The following is a 15,871-nucleotide window of genomic DNA, read 5'->3' on the forward strand; positions in this document are numbered from 1 at the left end:
CCATCTTGGATCTCGAGAATAAGAATAAAAGGGCTTTTATTTTTTTTTTAAATGTATTTTATTGATTATGCTATTACAGTTGTCCCAACTTTTCACACTTTGCCACCCTCCACCCAGCACCCCCCCACCTCAGGCAATCCTCACACCATTGTTCATGTCCATGGGTCATGTGTATAAATCTTTGGCTTCTCAATTTACTATATTGTACTTTACATCCCCATGGCTATTCTGTACCTACCTATTTGTACTTCTTAATCCCCTCCCCTCTTCACCCCTTCTCCCATACCTGCCCCCAATCTAGCAACCATCAAAATGCTCTTCATATCCATGATTCTATCTCTGTTCTTGTTTGCTTAGTTTGTTTTTTAGATTCAATTGTTGATAGGTATGTATTTATTGCCATTTTATTTTCCATAGTTTTCTTTTTTCTCAAATATGTCCCTTTAACATTTCATATAATAATGGTTTGGGGATGATGAACTCCTTTAGTTTTTTCTCGTCTGGGAAGATCTTTATTTGTCCTTTGATTCTAAATGGTATCTTTGCTGGGTAGAGCAATCTTAGCTGTAGGTCCCTGCTTTCATGACTTTGAATATTTCTTGCCAATCCCTTCTAGCCTGCAAAATTTCTTGTGAGAAATCAGGGACGGTTTTATGGGAACTCCTCTGTAGGTACCTGACTGCTTCTCTCTTGATGCTTTTAAGGTTTTCTGTTTATTTTTAACACTTGGCATTTTAATTATGATGTGTCTTGGATTGGTCCTCTTTATATCCATCTTGTTTGGGACTCTCTGCACTTCCTGGACTTGCATGTCTATTTCCTTCACCAAATTAGGGAAGTTTTCTTTCATTATTTTTTCAAATACATTTCCAATTGCTCTTTCTCTTCTCAATTTGGCACCCGTATGATGTGAATGTTGGAACACCTTAAGTTATCCCAGAGGCTGGGATACCTTACACTATCCTTATTTATTTATTTTTATTCTTTTTTGTTGTTGTTGTGATTGTGTTTTTTGCCTCCTTATGTCCCATTGATTGATTCTCTGCTTCATCCACTCTACTATTGTTGCCCTATAAACTGTTCATTTATCCTTCATTTCTGACTGGATCTTTTTTACATTGTTGAGGTCCTCACTAAATTCCTTGAGCATTCCTGTAACAAGTGTTTTAACCTCTGCATCTGATAGATTGCATATCTCCATTTTGTTTAGTTGTCTTTTTTTTTTTATCTGTTCTTTTATTAGGGCCACGTTTCTTTGTCTCCTCATTTTGGCAGCCTCCCTGTTTGTTTCTATGTATGAGGTAGAGCTACTATGACTCCCTGTCTGGGTAGCATGGCCTAATGTAGTAGGTGTCCTGTAGGATTCAGTGGCACAGCCATCCCTATCACCCAAACTGGGTACACAAAGTGTACCCTTCATGTGGGCTGAGTATACCCTCCTCTTGTAGTTGAGTCTTGATTGCTGTTCCAGGTCAATGGGAGGGATTTTCCCAGGCCAGTCAGCTGCAGGGTTTGGCTGTGACCACTGACCACCAACCTCCATCCTCTGAAGAGAATCAGCTGTGGTTTGGCAAGGTGGTGGTGCTGCCACATAGTCTGTAGCTGTTCACTGGGTGCACAGGCTCGGGAGTTTCCTGGGTGGTTTAGGCTAAGGTCAGCTTCCACTTGTGCTCTGCCCAGGGCCACCTTGCATAAACTATAATGCAACCTGAGATAGCAGCTACGTGTGCTGGGCATGGAGATTCCAAGACAAGACAAGCTGGGAATTAAGGCTGGTTGCTGCTAGTGCAGGGCCTAGGGCCACCTAGCAAGAGGTATGGGTGCTGGCAGCTCACTGAGGCCAACTCCTGCTTGTTTGCTGGGATTAAGAAGTTGTGAAGCAGGAGCCAAGACCAACCATTCATAAGGAAAAGTGGAAAAGTCCCTATTAACAGCGTGGGTGGACCCATAAATTGGGTGGGACAGAGCTTCAGGAGATCTCCAGGGTGGGGCAAACTGTCAGACTGATGGAGTCTCAGATATGGCACCCACCTGCTGGCCCTGTGGCTCTGTGCAGGGAAGGCTCAGAAAATGGACAGTGGTCTCTGTCCACCTTTCTGTCTGGGAGAAAGCTGTCCCCCAGCTCTCACCTTGATGCCACACACTTCAGTTCCTCCCTGTATGCCACTAGTGCCTTTCAAGCTGCTACCCTAGTGCTGAGCTCAGAGGAAGTGAGCCTGAGTAAGTCTGTGTGGGTTCTTAAAGGGGAACTGCTTGGAACTCCAGAAGTTTCTTCTACTGACTCAATCCCTTCTGGGTTTTGCAGCCAAATTTATGGAAACTTATCTTCCTGGCACTGGAACCTTAGGTTCGGAGGTCTGGTGTGGGGCTGGGACTCCTGAGATATCCCTCCTGAATTTTTATCCACCACACATAAATGTGGGACCAGCCTGTTCTGTGTCTCTGCTCCTCCTACCAGTCTGGATGGATATGGTTTAATCCTATAGTTCTCAGTCTTCCATTCAGCTTGATTTCTGATGGTTCTGAGTGATGGACATTCTATATCTTAGTTGTAATTTTGATGTAATTGAGCAAGGAGGCAAGCTGTGTTTACCACTGCTGCCTTCTTGCCCAGAAGTAAAGTGTTTTTATTTTGGAGTGACAAAAAACCTTTTTGGAACTAGTGTGACCATAGACCGCCAGTCAAAGCTCCTGGGAGTCTTCTTCATTATCCAAGATGGCAACAGAAATATAACAGGATAGTGCCCATGCATACCACAAGCTAGAAAGATGAGTAGATAGGGCCCAGGTGCACCCAAAGCTAGAAAGGGAATGATATGGTTTGGGAGCCAAAACCTTGAAAGATGAATAGATATGGCCTGAGCTGCCAAAAGGTAGAGAGATGAATGGATAGGGATCCTTGAGCACCAAAAGCTAGCAAGATAATTTGATAGAAAAAAAGCCCTCCCTTTCCTATCCCAATAGGAACAGTGGGTTTCCTAGCTGGTTTGGCTCAGTGGATTGAGCGTCAGGCTGCAAACCCAAGGGTTGTGGGTTTGATTCCCAGTCAGGGCATATGTCTTGGTTGTGGGCCAGGTTCCCAGTATGGGGCGCATGAGAGGCAACCATACATTGATGTTTCTCTCCCTCTCTTTCTCCTTCCCTTCCCCTATAAATAAACAAAGAAACAAATATTTTTTAAAAAGGAACAGTGGGCTTAATCAAGAAGGGGAGGTGGTCTTTGAAACAGGAGTCTGCCATTCTCCAAGGCTGCACAGCACCTGAATAAAACCTCTTCCATTTTGTACCAGCATCTGCCTCATGAGTATGGCTTTTGTTGCAGCTGACAGCATAATCTCCACTTGTTCATTTACAGTTTTTGGCTACTCTGGTAGGACAGTATGAACCTTGGTAAGTCCCAAAGGGCCTAGGCTGGGGTCTTATCTGCCTGTAGCAGGCCAACCCCAAGAGCAGGACTGTGGAGACTTCCCAGCAGTTTCTGAGGGCTTTTCTCAGGGAATATCCTGCACTCCTTCTCAGGGTGTCAGCTGCCTGAAGCACTTGGCTGGTGAAAGGATATAGGTCTGGGGAGCAGATGGACTCCAAGAGTGGGTGAGTGAAACCAGCATGCACACCAGGGGTCCTCTACCCCTGCCACTTGGGTTTGGTGCCTCTTGGGCTTTGTGTCACTCAGGCTTTGTGCCACTTGGGTCCAATTAGGACCATCTGCAGTACCAGTTGACAGGCTATGCCTGCCAGTAGTGCTTTGTGCCACTTGAACTCTGTGCCACTTTGGTCCAGCTATGACCATTTTAGATACTGGTTGGTAGGCTATCCCTTTCACTTGGGCTTCATGTCATTTGGTTCTGGTTAGGACCACTTGTATATCAGTTGGTAGGAGATAAGATTCTAAGGCTTGCTGGTGAGCACTCATTTGGAATAATGAAATTATGGGTCCAAGTTCTGTTTTATTTTATTTTTTTATTTTTTCTTGATTATGCTATTACAATTTTCCCACTCCCCCCCCCCACAGTCCTGTCCCCCCAACTCTCCAGCATTCCACCCCACATTAGTTCATGTCCATGGGTTGTACATATAAGTTCTCTGAATTCTGTTTCCTATACCATTTTTTACCTCTCCTTGTCTATTTTATGCCTACCAATTATCCTGCTTCTTCCCAGGACACCAGAAGAACAATTCCCAAACAAGCCAGGAAACCAAAATGCCAATAAAGCAGCAAGATCAGCCACCCAAGGGCCACCACTTCTTGGGGCTCTAATTTCATATCTGGGCTTGTCAGAATTTAAACTTCATTACACAGAATGAGATGAGGAATGGGCTTGTGAATGGGGATTCTCTAATACTGACACTAATTATATGTGAAAGATTGACACTCATGGTATGATCTTACTCCCTAGAGCTCTGGTATATCCCATCCTCAAACACCTACATGAAGAAGCCCATTATGGAAGGGATGCTTTGATGGACCTCATCAGGTCACATCCGAAGGGCCCTCATTTACAAAGGACCATTCAAAAGATTATTCAAGCCTGTCAGCTATGTGCCAAAAACAAGCCTAAGACAGAGTATGTGCCCCAACAGGAAAGAGAGTACAATATAAAGGGATATGCTCATTTGAGGACTGGCAAGTCAACTTTACACGGATTCCTAAAACCATAGGAAACTTTAAATTTTTATTATTTTTTTTGTGGACACTTTTTATGGATAAGTAGAAGCATACTCCACTAGAACTGAGAAGGCAACTGAGGTAGCAAAACTTCTACTCAAAGAAATAATCTCTAGGTTTGGAGTTCCTTACAGCAGTCAAAGTGACAATGAATTGTTGTTCATGTCAGAAATCTCCCTGAAGATAAGACAGGCACTACCAATTCCATGGAAACTACATGCATCTTGGAGACCCCACTCTATGGGGAAGACTGAAAAAATGAAAAACACAATAAAGGAGAGCTGGTGAAAATGTGCCAGGAAACACATTTGAAATGGGACCAGACAACTCTTTATTGCCTTGCTCCAAATTAGAGTAGTGCCCCAAAGTGGGCTTAAATTAAGCCCTTTTGAAATACTTAGTTTACGGTAGACCCTTCCAAGTTTGTTTTAGGAACACCCCTTTAGATTTAGAACATGAATCAAAAACCAGACAATATGTACAACATCTAGGGCAAACACTAACAATCTGCATAAGCTTGCTCACTTGCTCACTACCTGTCTGATGAGACTTTACACTTGTCTCACTTGGGAGACCCTACACTTGGGAGATCAAGTCTTACTAAAGACCTGGGAGGGAGTCTCAAGATCCTGAACAGCAGTTAGCTGAGCAACAGACCAGTCCCTATGATGCCTGGCTGACAACACTCTTCCTTACAGTTCATGGAATCAAGCCTTGGATCCACCATACATGGAGAAAGTGGGTGCCACATGAGGACTCAGATCTTGTTGCTGCCGTTAATACTGTAAGGTAGAGCTGGACCTGCAATCCTGAAGGACATTTAAAATTCCTTTTTTGGAAAAGGACAGCACCTCCCAAAAGTCTCACTTTGGAAGCCCATCTATAATATAACACCTTCTCCTGAAAAATATGAAGCAATCTGCCAACTTCGCTTGTTCAGAGTGCCATCCTCTAGACATTGAGTATGCCACCCTCCGAAGACCACAATACTGCTCCCTCATGTAAAGGCTTCCCTTCTTTCTGATCCCCCTCTTCCTTTAATAGATAGTAAGAATCCCTGGACCCAGGGATAGGTAAGACTATATCCTTTCACAGCAGGAGGAAACTACAGAAGATGAGACCTTCATCCATTTACCTTATAAGATTACAAGGATCCAGAGGTTTGAAGGGGGGTGTTGTTACCATAGATAGTTGGTCAAGGCATGGGGGAGTCTCCCCTATTAGCCAAGATGGAGGCAAGGGGAGGTTCTTACACTGAGTGTGCCAAAAGCTAGAAAGATGAATGGATAGGGCCCCAGGCCTGCCAAAAGCCAGCAAGATGACTGGATAGGAAAAAAAAAAAAAAAAAGCCTTCCCTATGCCTATAAGAATGGCAGGCTTGAGCAGGAAGGGGAGATGGTCTTTGAGATGGGAGTCCACCATTCTCCAGGTTTGTGCAGCACCAGAATAAAACCTCTTTCCTTTTGCACCAGCACCTGGCTCAGGAGTTTGGCTTTTGTGGCAACAGGAAGCCAAACCTCTGTTTGTTCAGTTACACTAGACAGAGATGGTGGTTCTACCATGTGAAAGTACTATATGGCACTAAATTTTGCATCTTGAAGTGGTTAGTTTTATGAATTTTATCATTTTCACTATGATAAATTTAAATAAAATCAAGAATAAGGATGCTTGAAGTTAAAGTTGAAGTCTTCATTCCTGTGACATAACCCCCCTTTCTCTGCCCTCCAAATCTCTTCAGCAGAATCCATAACAATCACATGTCCACTGTGGGTATCTTTGGGTCAGGAGCAAGAAAACAGCAATGTCTGGAAAGACCTGGGCCAGACGGGAGAACGCTGACAAGGACAGGGAGGTGGTCTATAAACTGGACAAATTCAATAAAGCAGGAATTCAGAGCCAGAGGGAACCAGAACATTAATCTACATGGCCTTTGCAGAAATCATGGGTAGGGCTTTCGACCTTGATGAAAAGAGGCTGAGGCAAATTTTGGGGGTTGCTGTGGAGCACAGTTGTTATTCTTGGACACCATTAACAACCAGCACCTTCTCCCCTCAACTTGTGGCAAAGCAAACCTGATTTCACCTTGGGGAACCATCCTTTCTCTGCCACCTGTCTCAGCTGTTCTCCACATAAGGATGGAGGGCATGACCTGTGCTAAGCCAGCTGGCATACTGTATCATTTTGGGACACATGACCTAAACTGGACAAATCAGGGCCAAGGAAACAAATTTCAGGGTTTTCTTTAAAGCTATTTGGGAAAGAGATGCTCCCATTCTCCTGCCTAGGAGTTGGGACAATATGAACCACTTTGAGGACAGGGCTAATCCAGAAGAAACAGAGTAGAAAGCTGGAGTCCTCATATGATGCCCCGAGTCAGGCCGGAAGCCTGCTCGATGTATGAGCTGTGCAGTTAGGTGCACCTGCTAAATCCATTCCTCTGCTCAGAATGGGTTGAAGCTCTGCCTACAGCTGTACTGATTCAAACATGTTACTGCCATTCACATACACACACAAAATAACTTGCCTCAGATACTCTTTTCCCATTCTGGGAATATTACAGGCTCAAATGCCAAATTAAACACCCTTGGGGCCAGATGTATACGAGAGATCAGAGTTTTCCAGCATGTAGAAGGTAATATGGCACATACATAGCATTCATATGTAAACAAATGGAGTCAAGGCAACACCCTGTAATCAAACACCTTAAGATATCTGCAAGGCAGAATCTGAATAGCAACACTAAATGGGATGCAAAAAGACTAAGTAGCCTTTGTTAGCTCAGGTCAGGGTTTCTCAAAAAGTGAATCTGAGTCCTAAATTTGTGAAAATGCCATTTTCAAAGTGTTTTGTGTTTCAGAATTACAAATGGTGGACCTATAGATAATAATGGCTTTCACTCACATATTGTTCATTCTGTATCTAGCTGATATTAACATATCATCCTCACACTGATTCTATGAGGTAAATATAAATATTATTGCCATTTTATGGAGGGGGGATCTGAGGCCCAGGTAGGTGAAGTGACTTGCCCAAGGCTGCAGGGTCTCATGTCCTTCCTTCATGCTATTTGCCTCTTACAGGGATAGGAATATCTTTGGAGAACCCTTCCATAGACCCAGGCCCAACCCACTTTAGGGGCTAAAGCCCAGCGTCCTTCAAGAAGCCTCAGCTCACCATCTGCCCTGTATCTCTTACCTCCACAAGAAAAAAATCGTTGAAGTTGGTGTCAGTCAGCAGGATGGACTTCTCCTCAGAAATTCCACCCAGGATGAGCACAGGTGCCTGGTCCACAGTGTACCACAGGGGCCTCGATGAGACATTCATAAAGTACCAGGGCATCAGTTTGAAGAGCTGCCAGGGGAGGGACAGGGGAGCTACTCAACATCCCTCTATCCTCCACTGGCTTCATCTCACTCAGGGTAAATGCCAAAGTCTTCTCCCTGGCTCACGAGGCCCCACACAGTTTGTCCCCCACACCTCTAACCTCATCCCCCTGCAGTCTCCCTCTTGCTCACTCTCTCCCAGCCACATGGGCCTCCTCACTGCTTCTCAGACTGACCAGACACATTCCCACCTCAGAGCCTTTGCACTGGCTGTTCCCTCTGCACACAATGTTGTTTCCTCTGCACACAATGTTATTCCCCTAGGATCTGCATGATTCTCCACTCTCCTCCTTCAAGCCTTTACCCAGATGTCAACCTTCTCAATTCTTCCTTTCCTGACCATTCCATCAAACACTGCAGTCCCCTTCTGCATGGACCCAATCTCCCTCACTGAATTCTCCTCAGAGCACTTTCTACCTTTTAACCTACTACGAAATTCACTTGATCTTATGTTTACTACTGGTTTGATGTCTGTCTCTTCCGCTAGCATGTCAGCCCTAAGAGGTCAGGGACTTGAGTGTGTGTGTTCACTGTTTTGTTCCCATGGGGCCACCCTGTGTGCTCAGTACATGCGTGTGAAGACATAATGTGATTGTGCGTTTAGTAGAACACTTCGCCCAGGGCCTGGCACAAATTAAGTGCTGTCTAAGCGGAGCCTACCACTTGTGTAGGAAGTAATCAGAGTACCAGCCCACTGTCTTTAACCCACATGTTCTACCATTTCCACTGTTTGGCCCCCTTACCTCATTTCCCACAGTGAACCGGAGTTTGTTGTCTTGCTGTCTCTTCAGGAAGCCGTTGATGTTTACCTGAAACCTGGCAGCAGGTATGAGGTGGGCACAGGTGAGGGTTCCAGTTTCAGGGGCTCCTGCCATAGCTCACAGCCACCTCCCCACCCTGTCTCCTCCCATTGGTCTCCTCCTGGCTTCTTGGGGGATCTGGAGATAAGGAAGTTCCTCCCAGAGTCTACCCCCTGTTCCAGGTGTCGGGAAGGGCACCTTTTGTTGGGGATGAAGGGCCCTTGGCCATTACTGCTGACATCCACACGCATGACCACACTGCCGTTCTTGAGGGGCATGGGCGTGTACCAGCTCATGACACACACCTCCTCTGCGCTGCACTGATCTGCTGGTAAGCAGGGGGCACTGAGGCTTCTGGGGCCTCCCAGCAGCCCCCTCCAGGCCACAAATCACTGAGATCTCCCTGCAACCCTCCATGTCCTCCTCCAGGTGTGGACCCCACTTGGGACTTTGTATAGCCCCCTCTAGGCCATGAAACCTACTGAGGCCTCCTCCATCCAGGCCACAGACCCCACTGAGGGCTTCCAACAAGCCTCACAATCATACCAGGTCATGGACCCCTCTGATGACCCCAGCCTCCCCTCCAAGTCATCCCCCCAGGAAACCCCCCACACTCCTGCCAGGCTTATGACCCCTCCAGGTACCCCTTAAGCCCACCTTTGCTGCGGAAGGGGGCTGCTTCCAGCTGGATCTGTAGCTGCTCCAACTTCCAACGATTGAAGTTAACTGGGGACTGGAAGGTGACTAGCACCATAGGCTTCAGTCCCGTCAGGTGGCCCTTGCGGACCAGAGCCTCGGAGGACTGAGGGTGAGATGGCCTCACAGGTATGTCTTTCACATAACCTCTGTCCCCTGTCCCCGCCTTGACCCCACTTTTAGTAGCTTGTCCTCCTGGGCTGAGTAGGGAGAACAAACTCTCCACCATGGAAAGGTCAGAGAACATGGTCTAGGTTTGGAGCTTGGGTGGAGGACAAGTCAGGCTTGGAGAAGGGGAGACAGGCTAGGGACTGTGGAGAAAGTCAGGATGTCTTCCTGGAGGAGGTGAGTCCAGGGCCAAGGTCTTCAGATCGAATTTGGATGTAGGGAATACATACAGATGGGCAGCATTGGATAAGCAAAATCATGATGGTGGGACTGAACCTGGCACCCATAACTGCTAGTAGCCTACTCTCCCACTGCAGGGATTCCAGGTCCCCTCTTGAGGTTTCTACCTTCCCTGCAGAAATGAGACTCTGCCATCCCCAAAAGTCAGAGGACAGTCATGTTTGAGGGCTGGGGGCTAGAGGCCTGGGGAAAAGGTGGGATGGGACAGTAGACAGAAAGAACTGGGGAAGGGGGTGAGGGAACAGCCAGGAACAACCTCCCAGAGATGCCAGGATCCTGGCTGGGCTCAGAACAGCAGGCAGAGCTTTGAGTGGAGATGAAAGGAGGAAAGAAGGGTGTTCCAAGTGTATGGAACAAGCATATGAAAAGGGTTGGATGGATCTCCAAGAGAAAGCTGCACTCAGGCCACTACAGGTGGGGGATGAGGGTGGGCTTTGAGACCAGGGTGAGACACGTAATGGGTCTGACCACCTCTACACAGGCTTTCATCCTGAGGAATGCCTTAGCCAGGAGCCTTTCAATCCTGCCAAATATACCTGTCGCAGCCCTGCCTCTGGGTTTCCAATCACAGGCTAGCAGGTGCTGGTGGAGCAGGGACCTCCTCTCTGTCAGGGCAACAGTGGCCAAGACCACCCTGGTTCTGTGAACCCTTAAGTCCCCCCTAGACCATGCATCAGTGGCCTCCTCAGTCTCCCTGCTCCCAACCCCTCCTTGGTCTCCCTGCTCCCAACCCCACCCCCTACTGTCTGCTTCCCCCCCACCCCCCCCCCACCCCCCCCACACACACGCAGGAGGGGCTTCTAAACACCTGAGTTGGATCATATCCCTCCTCAGCTCAGAACCATCTTATCGCTCCATCTCACTCAGTCACTCAGACTGAAAGTCAAGTCCTCACTAGGGTTCATGAGGCCTTAAATCACCTCCCTGACCTATCCCCTCCCACTTTCCCCCTCACTCATTCTGCTCCAGCCACACGGGCTTCTTTGAGGTCCTCACTCACACTGGCCTCTTTCCTACTTCAGGGCCTTGGCACTGGCTGTTCCCTCGGCCTGGAATGCTTTCCCCAGTTCTCACAGTCCTCCATTTTCATCATTCAAGTCTCTGATCAAGTCTCTTCAGAGAGACCTTCCACAACTACCCCTGCTAACACCCTCCTTTCTAACATATCACCTCATTTTATTTTCTTCTTTACACTGATTACTCTTCATAAATTATTTTATGTATTTACTTGCTGATTGTCTGCTTCCCTGGTGGGCTGAATCCCTAAGAAAAACTTGGCTGTGTTGTTTATCTTTGCATTCCCACCCCACTGTAAAAGTAGGAGAGTCTGACTCCTAATAGGTGTTGCATGAACAAATAAAGGTATTATTACCACGCTTTTAGAGATAAGGAGAGAAGGTTCGTGTAGTAAAACTATGCCCGGGGTCATACTCTAGAACCTTGTTGCTAGCATTCACTGAGCCCTTTGTGTGAACCAGGCACTGAGCTAATTATTTCACACATATTTAATGATTTTATGAAGTGGGCATGATCATTACCTTACACTTGTTAAGGATGAGGACAGCATAATTAATAAAATATAATTTTAAAAAAATTAAAAGAAGGATGAGGAGACACCCTGGCTGCTGTGGCTCAGAGGGTTGAGCGCCAGCCTGCAAACCAAGGGGCTGGTTCAATCTCCAGACAGGGCACACGTCTGGGTTGCGAGCCAGGTCCCCAGTGGGTGGCATGCAAGAGGCAACCACACATTGATGTGTCTCTCCCTTTTTGTCTCCCTCTCTTCCCCTCTGTGTAAAAATAAATAAATAAAATCTTGTTTTAAAAAAGGATGAGGAAACTTTGGTATAGAAGTTAAGTAACTTGCCTGAGATTGCAGCTATTATGGTATGGAATCTGAACCCAGGCAGCCTGGTTCAAAGTGTTAACTATTGTGCTACACTTCCTCCAAGTAAACATTAATCAATGGCAGATTCAAACCTAGGTCTGCAGCCCCCAGACCTTCACTTCTAGACCACAACATTCCACTGTCTTCAGAAAGTTTACTTGAGCCAAAACAATCTTGGAAAAGAAGAACCAAGTTTGAGGACTCACACTTTTTGATTTCAAAACTTACCACAAAGCTACAGTAATCAACACTATGTGGTACTGGCATATGGATAGACATATAGAATGATGGAATATAGAGTGATGGAATAGAATCATATGCAGAAACAAGCCCTTACATTTATGGTCAGTTGATTTCTGACAAGGGTGCTAAGATTTCAATGGGGTAAAGAATGATGTTTTCAACAAATGGTACTGGGATAACTGGGTAGTCACATGTCAGAGTTGGAACCCTACCTCACACCATATACAAAATTAAATTAAAATGTTTTGAAGACCTAAATGTAAGGGTTAAACTACTTTAAAACACACACACACACACACACACACGAGTAAATCTCCATGACCTCCAGTTAGGCAAAGACTTTAGACAACCTGTTTACACCAAAAGCATAGGTAACGACAACAAAAAATTGGTAAGTTGGACTTCACTGAAATTTAAAATTTTGATGCTCTTTTATGGTATGTGGATTATATCTCAATAAACATAAAACATAAAACTTTTGTGGTTCAAAGGACACCATCAAGAAAGTGAAACAACCAACAAAAAGTGACAAAATATATACAAATCATATATCTAATAAGAAACTAATATCAGAATATATCAAGAAATTTTATAACACAACAATAAAAAGACAACCCAATTTTTAAGTGGGCAAAAGATCTGAATGAACATTTCTCCAAAGATAGATAGATGAATGAGCATGTGAAAAGATGTTCAATATTGCCCTGGCTGGTGTAGCTCAGTGGATTGAGAGCTAGCCTGCCAACCAAAGGTCAACAGTTACCCTGGCTGGCATAGCTCAGAGGATTGGGTGCCACCCTAGAAACCAAAGAATCACAGGTTCAATTCCCAGTTAAGGCATATGCCTGGGTGCAGGTCAGGTCCCCCCTTGGGGGTGTGCAAGAGGCAACCACACATTGATGTTTCTCTCCCTCTCTTTCTTCCTCCCTTCCTCTCTCTCTAAAAACAAATGAATAAAATATTTTTTAAAAAATAAATAAAAAATAAAGGTTGACAGTTGGATTCCCAGTCAGGGCACAGGCCTGGGTTGTGGGCCAGGTCCCCAGTAGGGGTTGTGTGAGAGGGAACGGCACAGTGATGATTCTCTCCCTCTCTTTCTCTCCCTTTCCCTCTGTCCAAAAATAAATAAATAAATAAATCTTTTAAAAAATGTTAGAGATGGGGAAACAGGTTCACACAGAATGAGCACCCTCTGGCTGCACGGACTCACCTTTCCCTTGCAGGAGTAGTTGATCTTCAGGTAGTAAGGGAAGCTCATGTATTCCTGCAAGGAGAGGTTGAGGCAAATGTTCAGAGTCCAGTGAGATGCAGGTCCAGGACCTCTAGCGTTCTCCTGGCCCTCGAGCCCTCACCTGGTCCGGGTCGATGGGCGCGTCCACCAGAAGGCCGAACAAGCTGTCCACTGTGTCCAGGGGCTCTTGATCGACGAATCGGTCACTCCCTAAGTTCCTGCCTACTGTCTCGAACTTGTTCAGAACAACCTGCCAGGTGCACTCCTTGGCAGCCCACAGGCTCCACGGTGATAATAGCACCGCCAGCAGTGGACACAGCGCCCACAGGACTTGTAGTCTCGTCCACGCTGGGCCAGCAGGATTCATCGTGGGGCAGAGCACAGCGTGGCTTGAATCTAAGGAATGCGGTGGTCAACTCCAGCTGGCAAGACTGGCTCCCGGGCCACTTTCTGAGATCCCGACTCTGTACTTTGCCTCACTCCGCTCCTATTCTTGGACCCGCTCCTTCTCCTGGCCCCACCCTTGCTCTTGCTCCGAGCTCCGCCTCCGTTCCAGCCCCAGGTCCAGCATCTTCCCCTGAGCGGGATCCCACCCTAGCCGTTACTTCAGGTCCCGCCCCTACAGTTGCTCGGGGCTACACCACTGCTCCTGACTTAGCTCCGCCTCCTCGTCTCCTCCCTTAACCTTGCCCCACCCTTGTTTCTTTCTGCGCTTGCTCTGCATCCCTCCCCAACTCTTCACCCAGTCCGGATTTCTGTTTCTGACTCTGGCTGCGTTCTATCTATTTTCTCCATTCCTGCCCCTCCCTCTGACCTCATACCTACACCTGCAGCTGCAGCTGCACCTCGCCCTACCTCACTTCTTGCCCCGCCTGCCCACTTCTCTTCGCACCGCCCCTTTCTCCTCCGGCGAGCCTACCGGATCCTGTACCTAGCCCCGCCCCTCTCCCGGTCTTGGACCTTCTCCACGTCCCTCCTCTTCCCCTGGATTTGCCGCTGTTTCTCGCTTAGAGCTTGCCCTCCGATCTGTTCGTGCTCCTTGTACCGTTCCTGGTCTTCGACCTATTCTCGACGCCTCCTTTCCTCTGGTTCTTGGCAAGCCGTTAGTTCCCGAGCCTGCTCCTTGCCCTGCCCCTCGCGTGGCCCCGCCCCCTCTCAGAGATCTTTGCCTTTCTTCTCTCTTTGCCCTGCGCCTTCTCCTCGTTCTACGCCGGGCTACCTTGTAGGTCAGCACCTCCTCAACCTTCACCTTTCCGAACCGCAACACCTTTTCATCCCAACCCTTTTTTTTCTTCACCATCCCTATCCAAGCCTTGGACAACAACGGGCTCAACGCCCGGCATCTTCTAGCCCCGCCTCTACTTACAGCGTCTCTTAGTCTTTCCTCGCTTCTCGCCCCGCATTTCTTCGCCAGTCCGCTCCTCTGCCGGGTCCCTCCACTCTCTTCCCTTTCCCTGCCTCTCCCACTCGCCTCCCTTACTCCCCGCATCCCTCCCTAGGATGGCACCAGGCACCTCTCTCTTCTCCCCGCCCCGCGGTACCACTTAGGTAAGACAGGTCAGCCGTCGCTTGCCCACGCCAGTCCCGCCCCACTTACCGGGTCTCAAAATGGCCGCCCGCACTTCCACAACCGTCTTCCGCCTTTCTCGAGGCACGCCCGCCTCGCACGCCTGTATCCACGGTAACGAGCATCCCCACGTGCTCCTAGGGCTTACCGGGGAAGGGAGAGTGATGCACAACACCCAGGCGTCCTGGGGCCTGGCCGGCATAGGGTGCTGGAGGCGAAGTTTGTGATACCTATGCATCCTTCCACCCAATCAGGCTTTTATATAAAAAGTTCTACACCTAAAAAAAGAAAAAGTTTCGTCTTCTTGTGAGAATTAATCTGACTGCAAGTTAACGCTCTTCTACAAAACAGGGGCAAAAGCAACCATCGTGTACAGTGATTGTGGCAAGTCAGTAAGGTAACACGTGGAGAGTTACCTGGCACAAATAAATATTCAGTAAGTTAATTTTCATTTATAGTCTAACATTAGGACTCCAATCATGACTTTTTGATGAACTGCAGAGATGACTTTCCACTAAACTTGTAGTTTTCCAACTTCAGCATGTGTTAGACTCGTCAGAAAAGCTTGTTAAAACAAATTGTTGGGATCCACTCCCAGAGTTTTTGATTCAGTAGGTCTGAGGTGGAGCTTGAAGATTTGTACTTCCATCACGTTTCCACGTGTGAGGACAGAAAAATGAAATTTCCTCCCACCTTTCTAAGTTCTTCTGGCTGGGCTAATGATCAAATTAATATGAGACAGATTAACGGAAATGTCACAAGTTTGTAACAGATGTACATGCGGGGGTGCCTTAAGACAGGAGACCCAAAGAGGCTTTGGGCAGTTGAGGTTTTTGCGTCATTATGAAGCTAAGGAGAACTGGGGAAGGGGGTTGTGGTTTGGAATTTGAAAGGCAGGAAGGCAATTCACATGGGGATGGAAAAGCAATTTGCTGGGCCATGTTTAACAATGGGACACAGAGAGGACTTTGATCAAATGAGCCTTTCATTTG

The 15,871-nt window shown here is 47.1% G+C and overlaps 1 protein-coding gene across 1 annotated transcript in view; it reads right to left on the reverse strand.

Moving 5' to 3' along the window:
• Window positions 1-14,888, reverse strand: part of CATSPERG (cation channel sperm associated auxiliary subunit gamma) — a 39,851-nt gene extending 24,963 nt beyond the window's left edge. The window contains exons 1-7 of the mRNA XM_045846942.1: window positions 14,679-14,888; window positions 13,434-13,708; window positions 13,292-13,345; window positions 9,507-9,651; window positions 9,048-9,174; window positions 8,793-8,865; window positions 7,862-8,017 (exon numbers count right to left, since the gene is read on the reverse strand). Of these exons, the coding sequence (XP_045702898.1) occupies window positions 7,862-8,017; window positions 8,793-8,865; window positions 9,048-9,174; window positions 9,507-9,651; window positions 13,292-13,345; window positions 13,434-13,708; window positions 14,679-14,715 (867 nt within the window). The 5' untranslated portion in view covers window positions 14,716-14,888. The remainder of the gene's footprint in view (window positions 1-7,861; window positions 8,018-8,792; window positions 8,866-9,047; window positions 9,175-9,506; window positions 9,652-13,291; window positions 13,346-13,433; window positions 13,709-14,678) is intronic.
• Window positions 14,889-15,871: the final 983 nt, after the last annotated feature.

This window comes from Phyllostomus hastatus, unplaced genomic scaffold (assembly GCF_019186645.2).
Source record: "Phyllostomus hastatus isolate PE091 unplaced genomic scaffold, TTU_PhHast_1.1 phas_contig_5, whole genome shotgun sequence".
NCBI classification, from domain to species: domain Eukaryota; kingdom Metazoa; phylum Chordata; class Mammalia; order Chiroptera; family Phyllostomidae; genus Phyllostomus; species Phyllostomus hastatus.